Source organism: Dama dama, chromosome 6, assembly GCF_033118175.1.
Source record: "Dama dama isolate Ldn47 chromosome 6, ASM3311817v1, whole genome shotgun sequence".
In the NCBI taxonomy this organism is placed as follows: domain Eukaryota; kingdom Metazoa; phylum Chordata; class Mammalia; order Artiodactyla; family Cervidae; genus Dama; species Dama dama.
Window position 1 is genome coordinate 707439 of NC_083686.1, and position 27884 is coordinate 735322.

General features: G+C 59.0%; 1 protein-coding gene across 7 annotated transcripts; it reads left to right on the forward strand.

Moving 5' to 3' along the window:
- Positions 1 to 263: 263 nt before the first annotated feature.
- Positions 264 to 27538, forward strand: MAEA (macrophage erythroblast attacher, E3 ubiquitin ligase). Of its 7 annotated transcripts, none has more exons than XM_061145335.1 (10): positions 264 to 396; positions 13573 to 13755; positions 15680 to 15883; positions 19283 to 19405; positions 20106 to 20219; positions 22573 to 22649; positions 22788 to 22896; positions 25763 to 25896; positions 26175 to 26370; positions 26656 to 27538. In XM_061145335.1, the coding sequence occupies exons 1-10, from the start codon at positions 328 to 330 to the stop codon at positions 26749 to 26751; spliced, it is 1305 nt and encodes a 434-aa protein (XP_061001318.1). In that variant the 5' UTR covers positions 264 to 327; the 3' UTR covers positions 26752 to 27538. The 7 variants fall into 7 exon arrangements, with proteins under 7 accessions (XP_061001318.1, XP_061001321.1, XP_061001323.1 ...); XM_061145336.1 differs by having other exon boundaries at positions 298 to 414; positions 26677 to 27538; XM_061145334.1 differs by having other exon boundaries at positions 300 to 414.
- The last annotated feature ends 346 nt before the right edge of the window (positions 27539 to 27884 follow it).

Genomic DNA, 27884 nt, shown 5'->3' on the forward strand with positions numbered 1-27884 from the left:
GCCCGCCGCCAGCGCCGGGACAGGAGCCGCCGGGAACCCGGAGCTTTCCGCACGGATCGGCAGGCCCACCCCGCCTCAGGTTCAAGGAGGGACCCCGCCCAGCCGGGCTTCCCGCTGATTGGCTGAACGGGAGAAAGGCGGGCGGTGATTGGGCGGGCCGGACGCCTCTCGCCTCGCGCCCGGTGGCCGCGCCTTCTTCCTCAGCCGCAGAACGGGGAGCGGAGGCGATTGGTGCGGACGCCGGCCTGCCCCGCCCCTCGACGTCACTACCCGGCGGGCCGCGCGCCGCACTTCCCCTCCGCCCGCTAATGTTTTGGCCGATCCAAGATGGCGGTGCAGGAGTCCGCCGCTCAGCTCTCCATGACCCTGAAGGTGCAGGAGTACCCAACACTCAAGGTGGGGTCTGCGACCGCGGTACGTCCGCGCCTGTCAGGGGCCGCGGGCTGGGCGGCGACCGGGCCCGGGGGGGGGGGGGGGAGGGGCGGGGCCGAGGCCGGGGCGCGGCCTGGGGCGCCAGGCGGGGGCCGAGGGCTTGGGGGCCGGGCTTCCCCTGGGCCCGGGAGCGGAGGCCCGGGCTCCCCGGGGGCCGGGCTCCCCGGGGTCTGGGGCCTGGGTGCGGTGCTGTCTGGGGCCCGGGCTCCCCGGGGGCCTGGGGGCTGGAGGTCGTGCCCTCCGGGGGCCGGGGACCTGCTGGCCGGGCGGGTGCGGCGTGTGGCCGTCTGTGCCCCCGCCTGCCCTCGTGACAGGGCAGGGAGCGCGTCTCCCTTGCGCCCCACTTCGCCCGCTGGAACCCGATGGTGGCCCCTTCGTCCTAAAAAGAACGCGAACCGCATCAGGGACCGTTCTGGCCGTAGGCAGGCTGATTGCTTTGGAGACGGGGGTCTCCGGAGTGTGGGGTCGGGGGCACCTAGCTAGAGAGAGACCATAATCGGCGGTTGTGTCCAGTTTTCGTCCCGGAAGCTTCTGTCAGACGGTGTTGACGGATGGCTTCCAGCCTCTCATTAGGGACCTGTGAGGAGAGGCCTCACGACCCAATGGGAGCCCATTTGCGGGGCGTCACCAAACCTGAAAAACAGCCCTTACCGCTCGGTCGCCAGTTGCGTGACCTTGGATGGTCACTTAGGCAAGTCGACTTAGACTGCAGTGGAATCGCTGTTCCTGGGAGAGGGACCCCCTACTAGTTCTTAGTTAGAGGATTCAATGGTAATTGGCTACAATGAAACAACACCTGGGAGTAAATTCCTTCAACGATCAAGGTTATAACATTCCCAGGAGAGCTGCAGCTGAGCCTGTGTGAGTGTGAGTTCCTTTCCCTGGGGGTCAGGTATTGTCTCTGCTCCTGGAGGGCCCAGCTTCCCTATCCACCAAAATGGTGACAGGTGGTGGATTGATGTGGCAAGATTGCTGTGAGCTCTGTTCACTTCCTGGGAGACCTCGGGAGGGTCCTCAACCCCTCGAGATTGTTTACTCCACTCAGGGTGAAGTGTGGACTCCGGCTGTGGGAGGTAGCTGCCACAGTCCTTACTCCTTGAGCCCTGACGGGAAGGGAGGGAGGGAAGCCCTGCACCGCTGGCCTGAACCAGACGCCTGTTTGCTGGACCCCACTTGTAGGGGGTGGTGTTTTTACATGCAACTTGGGCAAGACCCTGCAACTCAGAGGCCAGGGTTCTCTGCTGCCCCAGACACGCAACTAAATGTTCTCCCCACCCAAAGAAAAAAAAGAAGTATGAGTAGGGAACCGCTAACTGCTGACCTTTTATCTCACTCAGACCCCATCAGGCCTGCTGTTCGACTGACAGATGAGAAAGTTGAGAGATGAGAACATGGGAAACACCAGACAGGAAGGCTGTCTCCTCGGAGTCCTTCTCTCTCGTTTCATAATCATGAACGCAGTTTGAGTTCCAGACTTATTAAATAGACTTTGACTAAAGTAGTCATGCAGGCTTCCCAGGTGGTTCAGTGGTAAAGAATCCACCCACCAATGCAAGCGACACAGGAGACGTGGGTTCGATCCCTGGGTCAGGAGGGTCCCCTGGAGGAGGGAATGGCAGCCCGCTCAAGTGCCCTTGTCCGGAGAATCCCATGGACAGAGGAGCCTGGCGGGCTGCAGCCTATGGGGGCGCAGAGTCGGGCATGACTGAGCGCACAGGCACAGAATAGGCATGGCGACCGTCTTAGAGGCAGAGAAATGATCTAGTGTTGTTTCAGGTGAGCTTGCCAGATAGAAATCTTTCTCTTCTTTATTGGAATGGTTTTGGAAAGTGTAATTTTCACAAGGTACTCTTTCCATCTTTCCCTTACAGATTGTTTAGATCCCACAGAATTATAGCTCTCCTCTTGACACATGTGTCACTGCTGGTAAACCTTTCTTAGGACTAGTTCCCGGTGGGTGATGAGGAAGTTTCACTGGGAACAAGGGCTGCTCAGGTGGAAGTAGAATTAAACAGAGCCCAGGAAAGCGGTTGGCTCGGGAGTTCTGCTAGTCTTGTCCTGAGCAGGGCAGAGGTGCCGTGGGGTGGGGGCTGAGGCCGGTGCTGGCAGGCCGCGCTTCTCCAGCGTGAAGGCAGGTCCTACCGCAGGCAGTGGGCACGAGCATGCCGTGGGCAAGCCTCCTTCAGATAGGAGGGCGGTGGGCGCAGCCTGGCTTGAAGCTGATGGCACCCTCTGGCCCGCCCTCCTCCCCCAGCCCCAGGCCTGGGGACGTTGGGATGCGTCTCTGCAGCGGGGGCTGTGGGAGGCCCGGCAGCAGCCCTGGGCTCCTCCCCGCCGAGCGAGAGCTGCTGGCCTGGATGCCCTCGCTGTGGGGAGGGCGTTCTTCCCGCAGCGGGCGCGGGGGACGTGCTGGGCCCTGGCTGGCAAATTTCCCTGCGGTGCTGTCGGGTGTGGGGTTGTGGGTCGTGCCCCCCAGGCCTCAGGGAAGGAGAAGCGGAAACCTGTGAACTGGAAACACTGTTTTGTCTTTGGAAGTGTTTTCTGATTATGAAAGCAATTTGTGTTTGTTCTCCAAGTTATTTTGCTGACCATCCCATTCGGTTTTTGGGGTTTTTACTTCTGTTTATTTCCCTTCAGATAGCTGAAGGAAAATCATTTTATAGAGGCCTGTCTCTCACCCCACGGATCAGCGGGTCCGCTCAGCCAGGATCGGGGACGTGGCATTGGTGGTGGGAGACCACCCCTGGGCACATGGAGCCTCGTCTGGGCGCCTAGGCCAGGGGTCTCCTGCGTCAGCACCCCCTCCCAGCACCCCCCACTCGGCACATTGCTCCTAACTCTATCTGGGGATGAGTTCGCCTGTGTCTTTTAATTCTGCATACAAGTATTTAAATTTTCTACTTTTAGCGTGGTGACAGTTTTGTTGACCAGGTACTTACCTGCAATTTCAAATCCTAGGTTTGTACTTTTCGTGCCAAGTATATGCCTAAAGTTACAGCTTTCAGGTCAGTTTTCCAAACTTAGTCTCAGCTGCACTTGGAGGATCCGCATGGTCTCAGGTTTGAGAGGCGCTGGTAGCATGAAGCATGTGGACTTTAGAGACGGGTGTATGGTGGCCGTGGGCTGGGTCCTTACCTCTTTTTTCTTTGTGTGCGTGCTGAGTCTTTTCAGTCGTGTCCAACTCTGTGCGATCCTATGGACTTGGACTGTAGCCCTCCAGGCTCCTCTGTCTGTGGGATTCTCCAGGCAAGGATACTGGAGTGGGTTGCATCTTCTCCAGGGGATCTTCCTGACCCAGGGATTGAACACGCATCTCTTACATCTCTGGCGTTGGCAGGCGGGTTCTTTACCACTAGCACCAGCCAAGAAGCTTTTTACTTTAGGTTCTGTGATCACAGAGTGACCGTCTCTCCCACAGACACTTGCAGCACGGTTGCCCTCCTGTTCTCAGGTCCAGCCTCGTCACACCTGCAGAGTGCTGTCTGCTCTCACCCCCGAGAGTGCCCCCGGCCCGGCCCTGGCCTCCCAGAACCCTCAGACCAACATGCCCACCCTGCATGGTCTCCCGGCCCGACACGCCCGCGTTGCTCACTGACGCTGGGATGTGTGACTTCATGGAGGAGACCCGATGGCGTGTCCTCTGCCCCCGGCCCTCCCGCAGAGATGCAGCTTGATGGGAGGATGCTCCGCACACTCTGCAGGCTGACTGTGCTTTAAGTGTCATTGTATTTTGAACAGATTCAAGTCTGGGAAAGAGCTTTCTGGGCTCAAGTTCCCTGTGTGGCTGTCGGAGCTGGCGCCGACCCCAGCCTCAGGCAGTGCTGGCCAGGGGCCCGCCGCCACCACGCGCTGCAGGCCCCAGGCTTTAGGCGGGTCTGTCATGACTGTGACCACGGAGCTCATCACCTCTGTGCTCTAGTGAGGCTCAGAACACACCTGGGGCACATTCAGGGACACACCCGGGAGGCGAATCCCCACAGGTGCCTCCGTCTCTGTGCGCAGTTTGGGTGGCCATGTGGAGGGCCGGGTGAGGCCCCGTTGGGACGTCCCCGTCGCACACTGGGTGGAGGCGGCCTCGAGTGGGGACCCGGGGTTCAGGGAGGTCCTGCGAGGGGGTGGGCCCTCGGGGCGGGCTGGCGATTTAGGGGCGGCTGGGGAGGTGGGTTTGGGGAGGGGCCGCGTGGGCTGAGTTGAAATCTTGGCAGGCCTGACCCTGAAGGCTTGTGGTCCAGCTGGAGCAGGCGGCTCCAGGCGTCCCAGAAGCCCTGCAGAGGGCAGGGCCACTGTGTGCCTGGGGGCCGGGAAGAGACGGGGTGGGGAGATGGGCAGAAAGGCCCAGGGCAGATGTCTGACACTGACCTGCACGTGGCTGAGCAGTTTCCCCCGTAATGGTTGGTGTTTCTCAGGGGTACGTTATTCAGAATCTTTTGAAAATGAGAACTATTCACTGTTTTGATCACTTCTAGCTGTTACTTAACTAAATGTTGCTGAGTAGTAACTGCTGAGTTACTAAAGAGGTACCTTAGTCTGTTCAGTTAAAGAGATCCTTTAGTAACTGTCTTTCACTCTGACGCTGGGATGTGTCAGGCTGAGTGGAGGTGCCCTGGCTGGGCCCGGGGCCTCGTGGACCAGAGACCCAGCCTTCACCCCCTCCTTTCCTCTCACGGCCGCGGCCCCGGCCCCCCCACACCAGGCCCCTGCCTGTCAGAGCCGGCATCCGGAAACCCCAGCAGCGGATGGGCCTGCGCACTGCCACCAGGACGTGGCCCCCGTGCCCTGGCCACCGCCACGCCCTGGTGTCTTCTTTCTGTCTTCACTCAGCATCTGGTGCTTTTTCTGTCAGACTGTTCTTGGGACCCTGGTCCTCTTGGAGGGGCCACGTCTGGAAGGGTGCCTGGCCCCGAGGGAGGGAGGCGCCGGGGCCCGCTGTTCTGAGCAAGCCTCCCCTCTGTCCGAGGGGCCCCTCAGGCACTGGCCTCACTTGTTGTTGAGAGCGGCAGTCTGGGTGTGAGGCCTCGGGGGTCCTGTCTAACCCCTCCCAGCCTGCACCCCTATCCTCTTGTAAGGGTCAGCTGACGGGGGGGAGGGTCTGCTCACGACCCTGGCCCTGGCCCGAAGCTGTGCGCGCTGTGACCGTCTGGGTGACGAGTGGGCAGCATCTCAGGCTGCCTCTGAGATGGCCATGGCCCGGCCTCGTGAGCCGCTGGCTCTTCCCCGTTGCTGCCCAGCAGGGCTCTGGCCAGGGGCTCCAGGTGCGCCCTTGACGGTGTCTGCTGCTCACCTCGCCTCCTGTCCCGGGCCCCTCCTCCTCATCCGGCCCCATCTGGCCCCCACAGTGCCACCCGCGTGGTCCTCCTGGGCTCCCGGCCACGCCTCATCCCCACGTCGGGGCCACTCATGGTCTTGATGACCCTGTCTGAGCACCCCTGTGCGTGTCCTGACTCCCAGCGGGACCCCTTCCAGCCCCAGAGCTGTGGCCTGGAGCCTGTCAGATGTGCCGTCTAGGTCTGTCCAGCTTCTTAGCAGCTGAGGGTCTGAGCTTGTCCCCGAGCCCGCTGCCTCCCTAGACCCGCTCCCCATCATCCTAGTCCTGGTGAGGAGACTTGGCTGAGTCAGCCCGAGGGCTGCATCGCAGAGCCCTCCTTGAGCCCCATTCTCACATTCGCGCCCTCCTCACTCTGCCTGCAGGACAGACTCGCACTCTGACTGCCTCTGCTCCCGTGGCCGCCCTGGCCTCGCCCCGGCTCCCTGGGCTGTGGAGCGCCCCTCACTGTCCCAGCGCCGACGTGCTCTGCACAGCTGTTGGGCCGCAGTGGCACCGTCCTCCTGACCTGACAGCTCACGCCTCACTTGGGCTGAAGTCCAGCATGGCTCAGACGGTGAAGAATCAGTACCGGATACCCAGGGAAGATCCCCTGGAGAAGGGAATGGCAGCCCACTCCAGTATTCTTGCCTGGAGAATCCCATGGACGGAGTAGCCTGGTGGGCTACAGCCCATGGGGTCACAAAGAGTCAGACACAACCGAGCGACTAACTCTTTCACTTTCCAGGGCTGTTAAGAGTGGCCCCAGGCCGGCGGGTGACTTGACCCCTCTTCCCCTCCTTCCAGCTCCCCCCACCCACCTCCTCCCCTCCCCCACTGCTCCTTCCCACCCCCCCCATCTCCCTGCGCCATCACCTCTTCCCGTCTCCCCTCCCCATCTCCCTTCCCCCACTGCTCCCACTTCCTTCCCCACTCTTCCCCCATCTCCCCTCCCCCACTGCCCCCACTTCCTCCCCTCCTTCCCCCATGTCCCCTCCCCCACTCCCCTCCCCCACTGCCCCCACTTCCTCCCCCTCTCTCCCCCACTCCCCTCCCCACCGGCTCCCCCACTGCTTTGGACACTGAGGCACAGTGGCCTCCCTGCTGCTACAGGACGTGCCATCAGTAGGGGCCTGAGAGTCTTTGCTCTTGTTACTTTGTGCAGAACCCTTTCCCCCATGTCCCTGTGACTTCTTGGCTTTGCTGAGATGGACCAGTGGCATGGAAAGACTCCATGCTGGTGAGGAACCAGCTATCGTGCTGAGAGGGCCTTGCCCCCCCAGAGAGGGAGCACAGAGGTGCCAGCGATGCCCTTCCCTCCTCCAGCTTTGTCCATCTCGCCCCATGCCCACAGGCGTGAACCAGAAATGTCATTTTCTTAAGAAGCCTGTTCAGAAACAGGGATTTGCAGCCCTTCTGTCCTTCACGAGCCTCTGCAGGGGTGTGCTGCGCCGGGGGAGGCCAGCCCAGGACAGGGAGGGGCATCTGCTGTGTTGGGGTGCAGCCCAGAATCTCAGAGGACTCCTGCTAGCTTTGTGATAAATGTGTAGAATCCTCTTCTGAGGTTCTTGTGAAAGATAAAAAGGTTCTTGTGAAAGATAAAAGGCCTTGTGCCATTGGCAAGATGCTTCCTTCCCGTGCTTGTGAAAGTGGCTGAAAACATGATGACAGATGAAAATGCACTTCTTTGTCAGCAAATACTGTGAGGAAACCCACAGCAAACCCTGGAGAAGGTCTGAAGCAACACATCCTGAAGCAAAGGACAGTGTGTGGGAGGGCAGCCGCAGAGCTGGAGGGAGTTTCAGAGGCTTCTCGCAGGTCTCAGCTGAGGGTGTTTGCCAGGATCTGTCTCAGTTACGAAAACAGACAGGGTTCCTTTCCGTGAGCCCCTGAAGGGCGAGGAGGTGCTGGAGGAAAAAGTGTAACAGCAGCTGTTGGAGTGGAGAAGCCCTGTAACCTTAAAAGCCATAGTGCAACACGTTACCACGGAAACACTATGTAGATTTGATTAATACAGGCTTAAATCTTTGGTATAACTAGATAAGATATTATTTATTTCTATTTGTTCTGGGTGCCTTGGGCCATAGTTTTGGCACGGGGAGCTTTAGTTGAGGCATGTGGGGTCTTGTTCTCTGACCAGGGGTTGAACCTGAGCCCCCTTGCATTGGGAGCACAGAATCTTAGCCACTGGACCACCAGGAAGTCCCAAAACCAGAATCCAAAAGCAAATGACAAACCTTAAAAAAATCCACCACATGTGAACCATAAAGAGCTGGTTCCAGTTGATGAGAAAGCTCCAAGACTCTCTTCCTTGTTGAGTGTTGGACTAGGAATACAAACGTAGAAAGAATACATGTAGAAGGAATACAAAAATGTAGAAGGAAAAATGAGTTGAATCAAAAATTGCTCTTTTGTAAAAATGATGACTGAATAGTCAGTAACAAGTAAAGAGATTAAAAAAAAAAAAACATAAAGAAAAACTGAGGACCTCATGGCTTCTCTGGTGAATTCTATTAAATGTTTAAAGAAAAAGTAACATTGCTCCCTCACAGAGAACCAAAATACAGGAGAGGAAGAACACTGTTCAGCTTAATGAGGTCAGTTTTACCCTGATACCGAGACCAGACAGACCACAAGAAAACTGCACCAGTCTTATGAATGAATATAGGTGCTGAAATCCTCAACAGTGCCTGCAGACTGGATCTGACAACATATGAAAAGGATTATGCACCGTAACTAAGTGGGGTTTACCTCAGGAATGCAAGGTTGGTTCAACATGTGAAAGCCAGTGTATTGTTATCCTATTAGTATAAAGGACAAAAGCCACATGATCATCTCAACAGACACAGATAAAAGCACTTAACAAAATCCATCACCCTTTCATGATAAAAACAGTGAACCAACTAGGAATAGAGGAGAATGTCCTCAACCTGATAAAGAGCATCTCTGAGAAAACCGTAGCCATCATCACACTCCGTGGTGAAACATGGAAAGGTGAGCAAAAAGACAAGGATGTCCACTCACCATTTCCACTCAGTGTTGCCCTGGAGATCCTCACTGGGGCTCAGGCAGGAAAAATAAATAGCAGGCAGTCAGACTGGAAAGGAAGAAACGACAGTTTGCAGGTGAAATAGTTGTGTCTGTGGAAGATCCCAAGGGATACACGTGTGCACAGCGCGCACACATCTCCCGGAACTGATAATCTGGGACAAAACAGTTTCAGGGTACAAGATCAGTAAATAAAAGTAATTTTTATTTCTCCACCCTAGAAATGAACAGTGAAAAGGGAAATGGAGGAAACAATTTTGTTTACAGTTAAATGATAAATTGGATTTCATTAAACCAAAAAAGCTTGCACTTCAAAGGATGCCGTTTAAGGAAGTAAAAAGACTATCCACAGAAGGAAAATATTTGCAAATAATTTCTAAGGATCTAGTATCCAGAATGTATAAACAGCTCTTAGAGTTCAATAACATAAAAACAAGCCGTAAAAACGAGCAGATGGTTATGAGGAGACACTCCTGAAGAGAGATACAAATGCTGATAGGCACAGAAGAGACACAGGCATCATTGTCAGTGAAACAGCGAGACCGCAGTGAGGCCCCACTTTACACCCGCAGGAGTGACTGATCAGAAAGATGGACAGTACTCATGTTGGATGAGGATGTGGAGAAACCAAAATCCTTGTGCTTGCTAAGGAGTGTAACATGGCGCGACCGCTGAGGAAAGCCGTCTGGTTAAACAGTTACCATAAGACCCAGCAGTTCCCCTCCGAGAGAAATGCGAACATGCCCATACAAAACCCATGCAGGCATCTCTCTGAAGTGGAAGCAGCCTCAGTGTCCATCTCTCTACTGGTACAGAAGCGAATGTGGGTCCCGTAAGGGGATGCCGTTTGGCCATGAAGAGGAGTGAAGCGCGTGCTGCGTCATAGACTGAGCCGTGGGAACATGTCGCTCAGTTAAAAGGCCAGGCGTGAAGGGCCACAGAGTACATTATGTGTTAGGTCTATACGAAGTGTCCAGCACAGGCAGGTCTGGTCCGGTGGACAGGAGATCCCCGGCTGGTTCCTTGACTGGGGGCAAGAATTCTGTAGGCAGGAGTTTCTATTTTGGGGTGATGAGAATGTTCTGAAAGTAGATGGTGTTGATGGTTGCACGGCCTTGCGATCATAGTAAACACCACTGGATTGTATACTTGAGTTAAAAGGGTAAATTTTATGGTGTCTGAATTATATGTCAGAAATTTGTAAAATAGAAAGCGATGCAGCTTATTGTAAATTGTCCTTATTCTTAAATTGTCTTTCGAAAGGCAGAAATTCTAGTTTGGATAAAGACTAATTGATTTCTCTCTTCCAGTTGGTGCTTTCTGTATCCCTGCGGGAGACCTTTCTCTGAGGGCCAGGAAGGTTTCCCGCTGTGTTTTCCAGCTGGGAGTTTTACAGTTTTAGCTTCTACGTTTAGGTCTGTGGTCCGTTTCAAGGGAATCTGTGCAGATTGTACGGGGCGCAGGTTGGCCCTCTGCCCACGAGGGGTCCGTCCTGCACCTCTGCTGTGGGCGTGGCTGGCCCTCTGTCCTGAATCGCCCTGCCTCCTAGGTTGGCCACACAGACTGTGCACGTGGGTTCCCACCAGGTCTGCCCCCTCCTTGGTCTCCGAGCCTCCCTGAACCAGTGCTTTGAATCAGGCGCCGTTGTCCGAATGGTAACAAAATCGTTCAGCGTCTTTTTTTACTGTGGTAAAAGCCAGTTGACCATCTTCTTCGTTTCTGAGCACCCGGCAGAGCCGCGTCGTGCACGGAGCTCCGTGCCCCTCTCGGTCAGCTCCCGATGAGCTGATGGCATGCCACAGCGCGCGCGTTCCTCCTGCTCCTGGCGGAGGGTCCCAGGGCGGGGGGCACCCGCACGCCCCCAGCACGGCTGCCCCTGTCCCTGCCGCGCGTCCCCGGTGCGCGCGCTCTGGGAGGCTTGGGGGCGTTCCCCCACGCGGCGGGGGGCGGAGCGCCCGCTCTCACGTGTCGGGGGTGTCTGTCTGCTTCAGAGAAGTGTCGGTTCCCGCCCCCTGCCTGTTTTTCAGCCGGCTCTTGTCTGTCTGTCTGTCCTGGGGGCCGTCAGGCTCCTCACGCAGCCTGGATGGCCACCCTGTCCTGGTCACGTGGTGCACACACATTTCCTCCTGTTCCTGGGTTGCCTTTTCCCTCTGATGGTGGTTTTTTTGGTTTCACGGAAGTTCTAAGGTTGAATGTTGCTCGTCCCGTTTCTGCTGCCTGTCCTGTCAGGAGTGTGTTGAGGAGTGACGCATTCTCTCTCTTCCCTGGTGTCCACTCTCACTGCCGTGTCTTGCGTCTCCGTGGTTTTCTTGTCTGCACCAGGACTGTCTCTGAGTAATTCTCCTTCCAGAGGATTTGGCAGCTGAGCCAGGAGCCTCGCCAATATGAAAGCATCTCAGTTTTGCCTTGTTCTCAGTGATACTTTAGAGTGGTATAGTCTGCAGCATTTCTGAAATTCCATCCCTTCTTTTGGCAAAAGCCCTTCAGGAAGGCGCCTGTGGAGCTGTTGATGACAGGACAGTTGGGGACAGTGGGAGAGGCAAGGACTGGGTGGCCTGGTGTCCCAGGAAGGACATGGGTCCCAGGAGCTCGTGAAGGGGTGGGGGGGGAGGCCCTGTCCGCGGGGCGCCCGGGACTGGTAGAAGGGGGACTGGAGCGCTTGGCCCCGGGCACGTGGCCTCTGAGTGCGGCCGGGGTCTGCGGTGTGGCAGGACGGCCGGGCCAGGGCACACTCGGGGGGAGGGAGGGAGGGGGGAGTCTGGAGCCTCTGAGCGCAGGTGTGGGCCGAGTAGGGCCGGGCTCTGCCGGATCTCGAGTCGGCTTCTTTCCCCAGAAGGGCCGCAGTCAGCTTAGTTACTGCATGGTGTGAGCTGTGAGCTTGAGTCCATCACAGGTGTCCTTTTAGATAAAAGGGAAAAGCCGGGTCTGCAGCCTGGGGTGACTGTGCCGGTGTCCAGGCCCACGGCCGCACGCATGCCGTGCGGAGGAGCGCCTCTCTCACGGCGGTGTGTGAGAGGGGGTGTGCTCCGTGTGTTCTCTCGCGAGTCCACTCACTTCACGGACGAGTCGGTCCAGCTCAGGTTGGAAATACACAGCGTGTCCACGCAGCCAGCCAGCAGGGCGCGGGCGGGGGCGGGGGTCCCGCTCACTCGGTCAGGCAGTGGAACCAGCAGTGCCACTTGGGTTTAACAGACTGCCCAGGTTCTCGAAGGGGTTTGCTGTCATCAGCAAACCGTCCACCCCACAGCGTCTCTGGTGCTCTCACCGCGCAGGCTGCTCAGCGGCCTGCTGGGTCAGCATGGGGGCCGGGTCGGCCTTGAGGCATCTTCCCCAGTGTGGCCGTGCTGTGGTCTTGGGGGCTCTGCCTACCGCTCGTCTCCTTGCAGAGACGCCCCCAGCCCCAGTCTGGTCTCCCACAGGCCGTGGTTGGAGGCTGGGTGTGCCTCGTCCCTCCAGAAACCTCTGCTGAGGGTGTGTCTGTGGGAGTCACTGGTGGGTCGTCTGCCTCGAGCCTGGTTCTGTGTTGGGTGCTGGCGCAGTGCTGTGTGCAGTGGTCACTTCCTGAGCAGTGGACCTCTCAGGAGCCTCCACTTTTCTTACAGGAGTACTGGGTCCAGAGGAGGCGGCAGTGTGGGGGGTGGACCAGGGGACCAGTCCATGGTCTGTGTGGGGAGCCCGTGCTGTCCACCACTAGCAGGGGCCTGAATGCCCTGTCAGGCCATCGCCCGTGTCCACTGGGCCCCCTCTCGTAGCTCAGTTGTGTTTTGAGAGCCGCCACTCCCTGCCCGTGGTCATCAGGGAGCCCAGGGCCCGGCAGGTTGGCTCAGCCTCCCACTGCTGAGAGCCGAGGTGGGGGCAGGCATGCTTCCACGCTGAGGGGCGTGGCAGCCGGGGGGGACAGGTGGTGGCCTTGCCGGGTCTCCCGGTCTCCTGGCCAGCCCCCGCCCTGGCCCCGCCGTCGCCCGGGGGTCTCTGCTCCTGGGAAGCCCAGGCTCTGGGTCAGGCCCCGTCTCCTCCCTGCCCAGCACAGCACCTGGCATGGGGTGGCTCCCCGAGTGTCGGGGCGGCTGGCGGGGCCCCCTCGAGCAGCCCTCCCCGGGCAGGGCGGGTTGGGGCAGCTGCTGCACAGCTCTGTGGAGACCCGCCCTGTGAGCTCCATGTGCTGGGGGGAGCCCCCCTCGTGGCGGGGGAGTCCCTCAGAGTCCCCAGGGCTCCTGACTTCAGAGACGCTTCACGGGTTGTGTGCCATCCTGTGTTCTGGGGAACAGGCGTCCTCTGACTGAGAGTCCGTGGCCTGTCCTCTGTTGTGAGCACTCCCGCCTCCGCTTTCCTGACCGACGTGTCCACGGGGCTGCTTCCTGTCTGTGCTCCGGGCCTCAGCAGCGTCCCGGCCGCTCCCACCGGGGCCATCACAGGGTCATCATGGGCTTTCCCGCCCCCAGCATGGCTCTCCGTTTTGGTCTTCTCCTTCACTCTGTGTTGTTCTAGACGAATGCGGGGGCCCTCTGGTCACCGACAGGTGGAGGTTTTGGGGACAGTGGAGGCTGCCCTGCGTCTCGTGGGCCGGGCGCAGCTCAGCCTCGTGTCCTTGTCCAGGAACGCGGGTGACCCTCGCTCACATGGGCCTTTTGTGAGGCTCGGACAGGTCTTAGAGGAGACACATTTTTAGCAAATGAGAAGCCGAAGCCTCTTGCTTCCAAAAGTGCCACGAAGGAGGCCACCGTTTGTGTGAAGGACAAGCGGCCCCGCCCGCTGAGGGCACGGGCGCAGCGGTCTTCTGTCTCCTGCAGGTGCCCTACGAGACGCTGAACAAGCGCTTCCGTGCCGCGCAGAAGAACATCGACCGCGAGACGAGCCACGTCACCATGGTGGTGGCTGAGCTGGAGAAGACCCTGAGTGGCTGTCCGGCTGTGGACTCTGTGGTCAGCCTCCTGGATGGTGTGGTGGAGAAGCTCAGCGTCCTCAAGAGGAAGGTCAGTGCTCTCCCGGGCTGTGCCGCCTGCCCTGCCCCAAGCTGCGGGCACCCGCGGGCGCCCCCTTCCCCGCCTGCCCTTGGGGGAGCTATGGCGGAGGGCGGCCCCCCACCCTGTCCTGCTCTGTCACGGGAGGCAGCCTTCCTGACCCCCCTTCCAGTTCCTGTCTCCACCTGTCCTCGGCCCAGGATGGGAGCAGGTTTATTATTTCCACCATTTCACCTTAAAACAGCACATTGGCTTTCTTGTTTCTGAGGATGGTAGATATACCCCCAAAGTGAGATAAGATATTTGAAAACATTTTGTCGAAAGTACCGCGAGCTCATGAGACAGGAACATCAGGTTTGGAGAGCACTCGGTCCGGGGTAGGGTGGGGCAGAAAGCGAGGGACCCCTGCTGCCTCGGGACAGCCCCCCACCAAGGGCCTCCCTGGCCCAGGCTTCGGGCCGTTAAGAGTGGGGGTCTGATGGCAGGAGCGCTGTACCTCGGGTGAGAGGGCCCAGAAGCGGTGGTCTACAGCCACGTGAGCTGTGCGCCATGGCCCCGCCCCCAGCCCCCGTCTGGTGGGCGTGGTCCCAGCAGCTGCTGCCTCGGGGCTCCGGTGGAATGAACGTGGTTTCTCCTCGGTGGAGGCTGCTTTCCGCCTGAGCATCAGGTTGTTCCGCGACAGTAGCCACCACAGTGGGAGGGGACAGGGACACAGGACACCGTGACTGAGACTCGACAGGAATAGGAGATCCGCACAGACTTCAGAGGTAGAAACTAGCAGATACCGCACTTCACTGTTTAAAGGGTGAAAAAACAGCTTGGAGATATCTGCAGGGAGTAGATAGTGTAAGTGATTTGAAGTTTAAAAAAAAAACAAGTAAAAATTCAAGAAAAGAAAGATGGCAAATGAAAAACTCAGATTTTACTTACAATAAATATTTTAACATTTAACAATCAGATCCAGCTAAAAAGAGAGTTAAAGAGCTGGAAGGTGGGTCTGAGGAAATTACCTGGAATACAGCACAGAGATGAAAAGAGGGCGAGAGACTGGCGAGTGGGCCAGAGCTCAAGGAGGGGCAGACGGGAGCCCCGAGTGCAGGGAGAGTGACCGGGAGGTTTTCACCGCCGGTCCGCAGCTCAGAGACCTCAACACGATAAACAGAAACAAGTGCACATGGGATTTTCACTCAGTGAGACTGAAGATGTTAAAAAAGCAGGTAGAGGAGAGTCCCCTTGTCAAGGAGCAGCAAATACCCTGATAGCTGACTTCTGACGGTGGGATGGGCTGGGAGCAGTCAGGGGCTGACCGGGACTCCGGACCTGGCGTCCAGTGCGCAGCCACCAGCCGCCCGTGCCACTGACGTTCCCATGGGAGATTCACGGACCCACGCTTCAGGTGGTCGCCAGTGGCTGCTGCGTGATAAGCAGGTGTAGGGCACTGCCAGTTGGCCGTCTTAATTCTGAACTAAACAGCCTTTAGAGAAAGTAGTATAAAAGATATAATGACAGGTGGATTCATTAACCCAGAAGCTGGACAAATGTAAAGTTCTCTGCCTCGGGCAGTGCAGCTTGAATAGATAAAACAGAAAGCAGTATCCCTGTGGGGGAAGGACAGACCCTGCCGTCGCCTTGGAAACGGTAGCTCCTCTCCTCCCCTCTCCTCTTGTGTGGCCCAGGGGCCTGCTTCCCCCTCTGACCTCCCTTCCACCCAGTCTTCCGTGGTCTAGGTGGGCGGCCCAGGTGGGAGTCCGGTGGGCAATCTGGGTGGGAGTCTGGTGGGCAGTCCGGGTGCGAGGTCCAGTGGGCGGCCTGGGTGGGAGTCCGGTGGATGGTCTGGTGGGCAGTCCGGGTGGGAGTCTGGTGGGAGGTCCGGTGGGCGGCCCGGGTGGGATTCCGGTGGGCAGCCGCGGGTCCTGAGCGCCTGAGTGTGTTGCAGGCGGTGGAGTCCATCCAGGCGGAGGACGAGAGCGCCAAGCTGTGCAAGCGCCGGATCGAGCACCTCAAGGAGCACAGCAGTGACCAGCCGGCGGCGGCCAGCGTGTGGAAGAGGAAGCGCATGGACCGCATGATGGTGGAGCACCTGCTGCGCTGCGGCTACTACAACACGGCCGTGAAGCTGGCGCGCCAGAGCGGCATCGAGGTGGGCAGGGACGGGCCCCACTGTGTCCTGAGCCGGGCAGTTCCTCCCTCGCGTGATGGCTTGGAGGAGCAGGGGTGTGGACGGGGTTGCCCCGCGCCAGCGGCCTCCTGTGTGTGCGCCTCTCTCTGGGCCCGGGTGTGCTTTCCGTCAGTCCCTCTGTGGTGGCCCCAGGGTGCAGGTGTGGAAGCGCTCGATGCCCCAGGCTGGGTGCAGTGGTGATCGAGCCACCCGTGCCCTCCACTGGCCTCTGCGGGTCCACCCGCACCATGCTGCACCCTTCATGCTGCTGGCTGGGTGCTGGGGGGGCCGATGTCCCGAGGGCGGCCTTCACTGCAGCAGGCCCAGCAGTCAGGGGTGCCCGGCAGGTGGCTGCACTTGTGTGCCCACTTCCCATGGGAGGAGCTTCTGGTGGGAGCACCTCTGTCGAGGGCGATGTCCTTCTCGTCTCTCCTTCCCGCGTCCCGCCCCAGCCTGCTCCTCTGCTGCACTGGGGACCCCCAGGCCTGAGCCTCCTCACCCTCGTGTCCTCAGGCTCCCTGGCCCCCAGCACAATCCCATCCCCACCCTGTGTGCGTGGCTCCCGCCCTGGGCCGACGGGGCTCAGCTCTGGTCGCTCTGAATCTCAGTGTGTGACCCTGCTCCCATTCCAGGAGGTGCCTGGTGTCCCCAGCAGCGTGCCCGGCCCAGCTGCTTCCCACGGGCTCCGTGTCCTTGCCTAGTTACAGCTCCAGGCCTTTCCTCCGACGTGGCTGATACATTTGTGGGGGCGTCAGGGGTGGGCATCCTCCCACTTGCACCCCAGCCCTGGGCAGCTCCTTGAGCTGGGTGTGCCTGGCTCCAGGCTCCTGCTGTGGGTGACGGGGCTGCCAGTCTCAGCTTGGTGCATGGTGGTCCCCGGCGCCCGATCCCTCACCAGGCATGCCAGCTTCCGCCTCACCACAGGCTCTCCCTGCCTCACCTTCCCGGCATAGCCTGCCCATCTGTCAGGCTTCACTCCTGTGCCCTCCCCTGCACCTGCGAGGGTGTGGCCAGGCTCACCCACCCGCACTGGCTGGTGAGGCCCAAGCTCCCTGTTCCTCCTGGCCCCCAGGTGTGCTCCGTGGGGGGAGAAGTGTGAAGCCAGACCAGATGTGGTGAAGGTGAGCTGTCTGCAGAGGCGCAGAGGGGCATCGGGGGGCAGGCAGGGGCCAGTGGTCACCTGTCTGCAGAGGGGCAGTGGGGGGCGGGTGGGGGCCGGTGGTCCTCAGAAGAAGGTCAGTTGGCGTGAACCTTGTCTAGGAGCCAGTCCCAGAAGGTGTTTCCCCATGGAGCCCCCAGCCTCACACTGAGCACAGAAACGCAGCTCTTTCTGAAGCAGCATTGTCCTGGCCTTGGGGTGGGTGAGGCCTCCCAGGAAGAGGCTGTAGCGCTGGGGCTCCTCCTCATCCAAAGACACCATGAAGAGGGAGGGGAGCGCGGGCCACGGCGGCGGCTGTGGCGGGCGGAAGGCCTGGTGGAGTCAGCCGTGGCCCCATGTTAGCCGCCTCCATGGTGGCGCCTCCTGGGAGGGGGCTGTGGGTGGTGCTTGCTCGCTGTGGCTCTCCTCTGGCCAGCTGCTTTAACATCTTTACTGGGGCTCCCATAGCCCAGGGTCCATGGTCATCAGAGGACTGTGCACAGGAAAGGGAGAGACTTGGAAAGGCCAGACTCTGGGGGTGTGGGCGGGAGAGGCCACCGCTTGCAAGTTAGAAAAGGCCTGGAAAGGATGGGACACAAGAGAGAAGGAAGGCAGCGTGTCATCTGGGAGCCTAGCCTTGGCCTAGCAGGGAACATTCAGGAAAAAGAAGACTATGGTGAGATGGCCAGGGAAGCAGCACCAGAACGCAGCTCCCTCTGTAGGGAGGGCGGCGAGTCAAGGTCTGGATTAGTCAGTCCTGGCTGGACAACCACAGGAGACTTCCTCACCTGAACCCCATGCTCAGGGCGAGGCTGGGGGAACAGCTGGGCAGAGCACGGGCTGTGGTGGGAAGCCTTGGAGTCTGGTGCTGGCCCAGCCACGCTCCAGCCCTCTGACCGTGTCCTGCTCTGGCAGTCAGGACGTGGAGCTGAGGAGAGGTCGGGCTGGGGCGGTTGAGGGCACATCCTGCAGGCCCCAGCCACCATCCGCCACATCCCTCCTGGGGACGCAGGTGGGGCCCCCCTTCTGTGGCGCCCTGCCCTCGCGCTGTCCAGAGCGGCCCCAGTAGCAGCACACCCCGGGCCCTCTGATCAGCTGCTCTTGTGCCCGTGACCAGCGCTCATTTGGGTCCACAGAGGGTGCCCCAGGAGCTGGTCCACGGGCACCATCTCGCTGCCTAGTAACAGTACTTGATTATTTTTTCTCGTTAATTTTGCTATAAGTGCCTGGTTTCATGGCAACGTCATTGACTGTATGCCTCTACTGACTTTTTCTTGAAGTAGAGCAGGTGTCTCTTCCTCATACCAGTAGGGCTCTGCTTCCTTCTGCAGCTCCTGCACAGAGCTTGAGGTGGCTCTGGTGCTGCACACGGAACGTCCGTGGTGAGCTCCAAGCTGCTCTGCGTGGCCGGCCTTGGCCAACAGAGCGTGGGTGAAGCGGTGTCCGCGGCCCCAGTGGCCTGTGAGGCCCAAGTGGAGGCTGTGGAGACAGGAGAGTTCCAGGGCTGTTGTGTGCTGGGTGTTCCTCTACCGGATAACAGAAAATGACCAGCTCAGTCTGTGCCTGAGGGAAGAGAAATTCACTTTCTGAAATTTTCTTCCAGCCACCCCTTATTTATCATGTCGGAACATGCATCACCTGCCCATTGTGGCCAGGGAGGTCCTTCTTGCTGGCTACTCCAACCTCTTTCTTGGGCCCCACACTTCCTGCCCTGCTCCCGCCCCCCCCCCCCCGCCGCCGCCGCACTTCTGGCACCATAGCGCCCCCTCCACTTCGACATGTGGGCACTGGAGTGGGTGGGTTGGCTCCTGTGGGTCCCTAGCTCTGCTGGGCTCCTCTAGCTCAGCGGCACTGGGCCTGCCCGCCCAGATTGCACTCCTCGGGGTGGGAGAGAGGAGCAGACAGTGGAGGTGAGAGACGTGCAGCCCCCCAACTTGCCCCTTCTCAAAAACCTAAACTCGAAATCAATCTGCAGAGCAAAACCCATAGAAATTGAGAGTATGGACTACCGGGATCTCCATGTCGGCCCTGTGAGAGCCGTTGGGGCCCCAGATTCTGGCAGGACCTGGCCTGTCACTAGGCCTGCGTGCTGTGAAGACCCGGCCCGTGGCGAGGTGTCCCAGCGCCAGAGAGGGTGTTTGCGTGAGAGGAGGCGCGGGATGCCAACTGCCGGGTGCCGTGACCGTCCAGCCTTGGGCGGATCTGCGGTCCAGTGCTCCGAGCCATGGTTCCCTTCACTGCAGGATTTAGTGAACATCGAGATGTTCCTGACTGCCAAAGAGGTGGAGGAGTCCCTGGAGAGGCGCGAGACCGCCACCTGCCTGGCCTGGTGCCATGACAACAAATCCCGGCTGCGCAAGATGAAGGTGCACAGGCTGCGTCGGGGTGGGGCTCCGGGGAGGGGCGGGGCTCCCGGAGGGGCGGGGCTGCACCTGGCAGGGCTCCTGGGGGGGGCAGGGCGTGCCTGGGCAGAGCTTGCAGAGCCGGCAGGGCGGCGCCACCTGCACCAGAGCCTGTTTCGGAGTTGTGTGGATTCATAACGCGCGGGTTGTTGGGTTTGGTGTGGGTTTGGGGTTTTTATATAAGAGGGTGGTGTTGGGTTTTAGGGGAAATTCTCAAAAGGGCACTCTTTGTATTATGGTTTGAACAGATGTTGAGTGAAGTTCTGAAGGCACGTGGTGTGGACCACGCATGTGCTGCCGGGGATTGGAGCAGGGTGGGCCCAGCTCCTACCCACCCACTCACTGACTCAGGAAGGCACCCTGCGAGGAGTGGGTGCCCGCCTGTGAGAGTGCAGAGTTCCAGGCTGGGATTTTCTGGAATACAGCTTCTCTTGAGACCCAGAAGCAGCTTAAAAAATAGACACTTAAACATAAATTGCAGAATTTAAACATGTTTCCTGAAAGGTATCAATGCCTTAGGGCTTGCAGAAATGCTTGATTGTATTAACCTTTCCTGCCTCCATTAGAAAAACTGTGTTCTAAACTGAGTGCCTTTAACCCCGCCCCGTTGAGCTTGTCGTGTGCACATAGTCACCAGCCAAGGGTGACACTCTCTGCCACTCAGGGCCGCCAAAGCGAGCACGACGCGAAGACGGGACGGAAAAGTAGAGTGGCCAGTGGCTCCCCTAAAGAGAGTGAGGATCTTGGTATGGAAACCATAAAAGGAAAGCCAGAATTGGTATGTAACACGCGCCCGCGCTCTGCTCCACCCCCACGGCTGTGCGCTCGGCGGGAACCAGGGCAGAAGGAAAACAGGCCTCCGGTGCAACAGGCAGTTTCTGCACGCCCTGCTCCCTCCCCGAGAACACTGCTGCTTGGCCAGGCACGCCACGGGGGTCGGGTCGCAGCGGGGAGCCTTGCACCTACCTGCCAGGGGGTGGGCTGGCGGGGCGAACCCACCACGGCACAGTCCTGTGGTCACGTAACTGAAGGAGCATAAGTAGTTGTCCAGAAGTGCACCTAGAGGATGAAAGGACGTCAGGACGTCTCATTACAAAGTTCCGGCTGAGCACAAGCCGGTGTGCAGGCTCTGTCCAGTTTGTACCCTTGTGGGCACATGTGAGCTCCGGTACTTGATCATACATGCAGGCTGGGGGCGGGGGTTCAGGGGGCCCATGCCAGATGCCAAGGGTCGCTCAGATCAGTGGTGAGGCTCTAGGCGAGAAAAGAAAGTTTGACACCCACATTTCCCATAGTTGAAAATACCTCCAAAGTAGTGAGTACAGCCCACAGAAGTCTCTTGAGTTGAGGCGGGTCTCTGGACACGTCAGGCTGGCAGAGGCAGCGTGCGTGCTGTGTGTCTGCAGCCTCAGTGCGGCCGTGAACAGGAGCGCGCGGAGCCTCGCAGATCACGTGTGATGTGGTTACCAGATGCTGGCCGTCCTTGTCCAGTCTGGACACCTGCGTGTGTCCACCCTCTCAGTGGACTGTCTGAGGGTTAACTTGGAGAGCAAAGAGCCACCATAAATAAGGAGACGCATTTCCACGTGTCGGTTTTCTAGAGCTGACCTAGGGCTTACTGGTAACGCTCCACAGCGGGCAGCCCCAGATGGAAGTGCTCATCGCTCCCTGCGAAGCAGGCGGCGCCCCGGCCTCCGGTCCCGGCTCAGCCCTGCTCGTCTGGCCTCTGAAAGGGGCCGAGTTTTTCTTCACTGGTTTGTGCAGCACCTGCCACGCCACCCTCGCCTTGCCTCATCCATTTGGGGTCAGGACAGGCTGCTGCCCGGGGCTCAGTGCCCTGCACGAGGGTGGGGAGGGGGGCTTGGGCAGGGAGACAGACCATGTTCTCTGAGCCCCTGTGGAGTGGACATGTGGGTACCAGGTGAGTGGTTCTGCACCTCTGCCGTGCTCCTGACGCCGGGCGGCACAGCCTGCAGTCAGGTCTGCCCGCGCTCCACTTGGTGTGCCTGGGGCCAGGCTGGGCGCTCATGGAGGGTGTCCTCCCAGGGTCCCTCCAGCCCAGGTGCTTCCCCAGAATGCAGTGTGTACGCCAGGCTGGGGGGCAGGGAGCAAGTCATGAGGTTGGCAGGATTTTGGAAGCAGCAGGTGCAGGGCAGCGTTTATACCATCTCCAGGCCGGGGCACTGTGGGCGGGACAGTAAGCGGAGGTCCCAAGCTTGGCCTCCGTGCTGTGTACTGCATGTACTCTGCTTCTGGTTGGAAACACTTTTCTGAAGCCAGGTTGAAGATGTTATAGTCTTAGTTTTTTTGTAAAATAATCCAGATTTTTCATCTTAGGTCACAAAAGTTAATTTTGCCTGCTTGCCCTCTACCCCTAGCTGCAGGAGTTTTAGCCCAAATTGGGTTGATATTGCTAAGGTTTCAAAGTTCGCTTGGGCTCCTTACAAGCTATCCTGCTGATGGCGGCCGTATTAGCATCCCCTGGGGTCTCCTGTGGAGCTTCAGGACAGATGCCTTCCAGATGGAGCTGGGCCATGGCTGCCTCCCAGCACAGCAGACCTAGCCCTCGGGCCCTTGCACCCGTGACATGTCCTGGGCTCTTCCGGGAGCCGGCCCTGACCTGCTTGCCGACCTCTGCCATCTTCGCCCGGTCCTGGCCACATGCTGAGGCCCTGCCCATCCAGGGCCTCTGAGCTGGCTCGTTCCCAGAGTCACTGTGGCCCACACTGTGAGGGTCCTCATGCGGCGCTCCGTCCCCCCCAGCCTTCAGCGTGGCCCGGGGCTGAAAGAGGAGGCCTGCGGGTAGGAGGGTGTAGCGACGGCACTGTGCTGACTGTGGTGACGAGGCTGTCACGTCCGTGCAGCCAGCTGCGGCTTGGGAGCACCCCCGATGCTCCTCGCCCCACGTCCCCTGGCCCTCCCTGGCCTGGCCCTGAGAGATGGGGGGTGGGGCTGGGCAATGGCCTGTCAGGACCCAGCAAGTGTTGGCTGCAGGTTGAAATTAGGATTTCAGCAGCAGCCCTGCCTCCCCGGCAACGCCGAGCTTCTGTAGCAGTGCGTGCAGCCTCGAGCCGGGACACAGCTTTGGGTGCGCCTGGCTAAGCTGGTCATTTTGTTGTCTTCACCCTCAGAGCTGCCTGGAGTTTAGCTTGAGGATCCAGGAGTTCATTGAGCTCATCCGGCAGAACAAGAGGCTGGATGCGGTGAGGTAGGACCCCCCCCCCCCCCCCAATGTGCGGGGCAGGCTTCTGGGCCCCTCCCGGGCTAGCTTTGGGCAGGCGCAGCCGGTGCCTGGGTGGGGGTGGTGGGAGTGCAGACGTCTTCAGGCTGCACTGTGTCTTTGCAGACATGCGAGGAAGCACTTCAGCCAGGCTGAGGGGAGCCAGCTGGACGAGGTCCGCCAGGTCATGGGCATGCTGGCCTTCCCGCCGGACACGCACATCTCCCCCTACAAGGTACGGCGCGCCCTGGGCCTAGGGTGGGGCCGGGCCTGCCGTCACTGCCACTGACCAGCGTGGCCCGCACACCACCCAGGCCTTTTTCCCCATCTTGTTCTCATTTTGCTGGCAAAATCTTTGATCACAATAGCTCCTAAAGCACTTCAGTTGGAAAGTGCAATTCTGAGTGCCTGCTCACTCCTCTGGAGGCCCGGTCAAGGCTGGACAGGCCTGGCCTCTGCGTGGCTCTGCTGGCGTCTTTCCTGACCTCACTTGTTGCAGCCCTGTATTCTCTTCCCTGCGTCAGGATCACTGGGTTCATCTCCCCTCATCCCCCCACCCCCAGGCTAAACACCCAAGAGAAGCCAAGCCACCCCTTCAGCACTCTGCCCAGAGACAGCTTCAGTAGCAGCTAGATTCATCACCCACAGCCCCGTCCACGAGCTCAGCTCTGCCAGGCCCGCCCCCCTTTGTGCCCCGGAGCCTTCTCTCCGGTCCCCAGTGACTCGGGCTTCGCTGGGCCTGAGGCCTCAGCACAGTGGGCTTGACGGTGCGCAACTCTGAGGCTTCTCTCCAGAGACTGGGGTGCGATCTGCCATTCTCGTCTCTTCTGAACCCTCACTTTTAATGGTCCGTTCTGTTGGGCATTGTCTCCAGACGTTTAGCTGCTGCCCTGTGTTGTGAAGCTCCACCCCCGTGTTTAGGTACTTGTTACCACAGCATCCACTTCTGGTAGCCGTTCTCTGTGTTAGTTCTTTCTGGCCACTGCAACAGCATACCAGAGACCAGGGCTTATGAACAGCAGAATGTACTGTTGAGGGTTCAGGAGGCTGGAAGTCCAAGGTCAGGTGCCAGCCTGAGTCACGACTTCTGCTGGGTCCTCTCATAGCAGAAGGGTCAGGTGCTCTCTGGGGGCTCTTCTTATAAGGGCACTGATCCCATTCGTGAGCCCCCCCGCCCATGACTTCATTCCCTCCCAAAGGGCCTCTCCCGACCATCGTTTTGGGCCTCAGCGTTTCAGCGGGTGTACTTGTAGGGGAGAGAATAAAACCCTTGGGTGGTGGACCCACCCTGTCCTTTGGGCCTTGAAGCTGGCCGCTGTCCAAGGCTGAGTGTTGCGCTGCAGGCCTGCTGCCCCTCGGTGTTCTGTGGGAGCCTCTGGGCAGACCCTGCCCCCACCGCCCAAAGTGCCTGCAGGTCCTTTTGAAAGCTGCTGGAAGCTTCTTGCCCACCTGAATTCACACTTTCTGTGGTGTTTGGGAATATAATAAATCAGCAGGTCACAAAGATCTTCAGGTCTAAACTCACATTTTAACTCAGAGTGTTTTCTCTTCAAAGTGCAGCAAGGGCCAGCCTCCCCTTGGGGGTGAGGTTCCCAGCTCAGGAGGGTGTGGAGCACATCTCTTCACTTCTTGGTGAGGCCTCACAGCAGCTGTAAAGAGCCAGGCAGCGATGTCATCGCTGCTCTGGGATCCAGAGGGACCGAGCCTCAGAATAGGCCCCAGGGCGGGCATCCCCTCCCCTGGGCAGAGTTCTCCACCAACTGGAACACGACAGCCTTTGGCTGTCAAGGTTGGTCTGGCAGGTTCAGTTCAGTTCAGTTTAGTCGCTCAGTCGTGTCCAGCTCTTTGTGACCCCACGGACTGCAGCACGCCAGGCTTCGCTGTCCATCACCAACTCCCAGAGTTTACTCAAGCTCACGTTCATCCAGTCGGTGATGCCATCCAACCATCTCATCCTCTGTCGTCCCCTTCTCCTCCTGCCCTCAATCTTTCCCAGCATCAGGGTCTTTTCCAGTGAGTCAGCTCTTCACATCAGGTGGCCAAAGTATTGGAGTTTCAGCTTCAGCATCAGTCCTTCCAATGAATATTCAGGACTGATCTCCTTTAGGATGGACTGGTTGGATCTCCTTGCAGTCCAAGGGACTCTCAAGAGTCTTCTCCAACACCACAGCTCAAAAGCATCAGCTCTTCCACGCTCAGCTCTCTTTATGATCCAAGAAAGTTGGTCTGGCAGGTTAAGCGGCACCAAAGAGGAGACCAGGATGACAGGAGAGCCGTGACTTCGAGCAGGTGGAGGTCTCAGGTGCAGGAAGCTCAGAAACAGTTGGGACAGTGTCCTGGAAGCAGGAGCAGGGGACCAGACACTGCTGACACGAGCTGGAGCAGCCTCCTTAAGGGAGCGAGGCCTTCGTCCCTCGTGGCAAGAGGTCACAGACACGTCCAAATGGGTCACGGTGGGAATGGACAGAGCGCTTTGTTTTGACAGCGGCTATAGCAGAGGCTGCAGGGCTCAGCTGGTGCTGGGCGTGGCCGCCCCAAGCGTGGGCCTCCTTCACTATGGACTGTGGGATAAAAGAAATGTTAAAAATCATTTTTTAAATGTTGGGAGTGTGATCGTGTCCTATGCCAGGGCTCTGAGGAGCTTACAGAACCTCTGACCACACTCTTGCTTGGCTGCCTCCTCCTCCCTCCCTGCCCGCCCCCGCCCCTTCTGAGTCTAAAACTGGGTGGTTTTAGGGACCAACATGAGTCAGATTTAATTCTCTGTTCTAATAAGCTGTTCCCTGGCATAAGGCTTCTTGCAAACCTTAATGCTCTTAGCAAGAGGTTCTGGAGCTCGCTCCATGAGTGGCTTTCCTTGCAGCCCTGAGTCCTTGACTTGTCTCGGGGACAAAGGACACACACTCCAGGGCATCAGCGTAGGCTCAGAAGGAGTCAGTGTCCCAGAAAGGGAGGCAGCAGTGGCCTGGCTGTGGGTGGAAGTCGAGGCTGCCCTCCGGGCGCCAGCGCGTGGCTGATTGGGGTGGTGCTCATCTTCGTCTGCAGGGAAGAGACTTGGGAGTTTGTTTGCTGTTGTCACGACTCTGCCCCGCTTCTTCCAGGACCTGCTGGACCCGGCGCGGTGGCGGATGCTGATCCAGCAGTTCCGGTACGACAACTACCGGCTGCACCAGCTGGGGAACAACTCCGTGTTCACCCTCACCCTGCAGGCCGGCCTCTCGGCCATTAAGACACCGTATCCTTCACGCTGGGAGTGCTCCCCATGTGCCCCCTTCCTAGTGCGGGGCTGGTGTGCAGACCCCGCTCTTTACCAGCCTTGGTCCCTGCCCTTGAAACAGCGTCTGCAGTGTCCCCCAGGCCCAGATCGTGCCTTGACTGCGTTGCAGCCTCAGTGTTGAGACAGTGCCGGGAGGGCTCCCGTGCCCAGATAGGGACCATAGTGCTCAGTAGCCTCCATGGGGTGCTCGGGACCCTGGGACCTCGGCCAGCCCGCCCTCCTTAACCCGCACCCAGGCAGTGCTACAAGGAGGACGGCAGCTCGCGGAGCCCAGACTGCCCGGTGTGCAGCCGCTCGCTGAACAAGCTGGCACAGCCCCTACCCATGGCGCACTGTGCCAACTCGCGCCTCGTCTGCAAGATCTCGGGAGATGTCATGAACGAAAACAACCCGCCCATGATGCTGCCCAACGGCTACGTCTACGGCTACAACGTGAGGGCCGGGGGGCGGGTCCTTGCGGAGGGGCCGGGTCAGGCGGGCGGGGCCAGGGCAGAGCGCGCGGGAGGCGGGGTGGGGCGGGTTGGGCCCTGAGCTGTCCTTTGCAAGGCGGGTTGGGGGACTGTGGAGAAAGCCCAGGACTTCTTGGCAGGGGTACTTGCAGGAAGTGACTTTTGTGAAGTGATTTGTTTCCAGAGAGTTGGTTCTGTGGGTTTCTCATAAGAAACTTTGATGTAAACTGGATTGGCCCTTCTTAATGCGCCTGGTCTTTCTTTTCAGTCCCTGCTCTCTATCCGGCAGGATGATAAGGTCGTCTGCCCGAGAACCAAAGAGGTCTTCCACTTCTCCCAGGCCGAGAAGGTGTACATCATGTAGGCGGTCGCCACGCCGGGCGGCCTTGGGCCCCTGCCTACCTGCCTTTCTGTTTCTGCGACCAAAGATCAGTGAGCAACGACAACACTCCTGGGAAGAGAGGAAGAAAGATTGAACAAGCGTGCATTCGACTTTGAAACCGTCAGCTGTTGATGCTTCTGAAGGTGCTTTCACCTTTCAGAGACTTTACAGACTGACCATGCGGAGGGAGGCTGGAACCTTTCACCACAGGAACTGATTCCTTCCCCGTGTTCTCACAGTTCCTTCCCTTCTGCTGACAAGGAGCCCCCGGGACGGACTGGTCCTCGGCCATGGCCTGGGAGCACTGGTGGCCACGCCAGGCCGACCTGTGGCAACTGGGTGCCATGAGGGACCCTGTCACTTCTCTGTAGAGCTGCTGCCAAAAGGCCGGCACCACGGCTGCAGGTGGGGCTGGCCTCCAGGACCGCCGCCTGCCCGAGGCCGCACCCGGGGGGCCGCGTTTGGCCGTGTAGGTTCAGTGTCACGTCACTCGTGCCACCTCATCTCCTGCCTGAGAATGTATCTCGTGGAAACCCACTGGACCAGTGTCTGCAGAGGCCTTGCCGACGGCTCAGTGACTCTAGCTCTAAACACTATTCATTACAGAAGCCAGTAGTTCAGTTAAAAAGTAACCACCAATGACTTTTCAAATCAAACGAACTGTTGTAGTTTACACGAAACCGTATGGTAGAGGTTTGTATTCAGCGCTTATTTTTGCATGTTGATGTTGATTAGCTAATAAACTGTAAACGTAAGACTCGCCAGTAAAGGCGTTGCTACTTCTTGTTTCGTGTGCGGCAACAGCACGTTGGACACCGTGGGTGGTGTCTGCCACCTGCCTGTCAGTCCAGGGTGGGCCCCGGGGCACTCAAGAACTGCACTCACTTGATTGTGTCCTGCCCCAGGGCCCCCTCAGCCTCATGGCACCCCTAAGCAACCCCCGATACTGAGGGGGGTCCCCCTGGGGTCCTTCCTGGCATCTGAAACGCCACTTCCTGAGCGGGAATGGGGGTCTGCTGCTCAGCCCTGCCTGCTGATCGTCAGCAGGAATGGTGCCCTTGGGGGTTAAGGATTAGAACTCAGGGGCCACATGGGCCCCTCCATCCACCGCTTTG

What these genes read in the sequence shown, in the direction of transcription:
- MAEA (XM_061145334.1), top strand. Translation starts at nt 328, where the DNA reads ATGGCGGTGCAGGAGTCCGCCGCTCAGCTCTCCATGACCCTGAAGGTG. An exon ending in TAAAAGGAAAGCCAGAATTG is followed by an intron (nt 20,220 to 22,572) that starts GTATGTAACACG and finishes CTTCACCCTCAG; the next exon opens with AGCTGCCTGGAGTTTAGCTT. An exon ending in GCTACGTCTACGGCTACAAC is followed by an intron (nt 26,371 to 26,655) that starts GTGAGGGCCGGG and finishes CTTTCTTTTCAG; the next exon opens with TCCCTGCTCTCTATCCGGCA.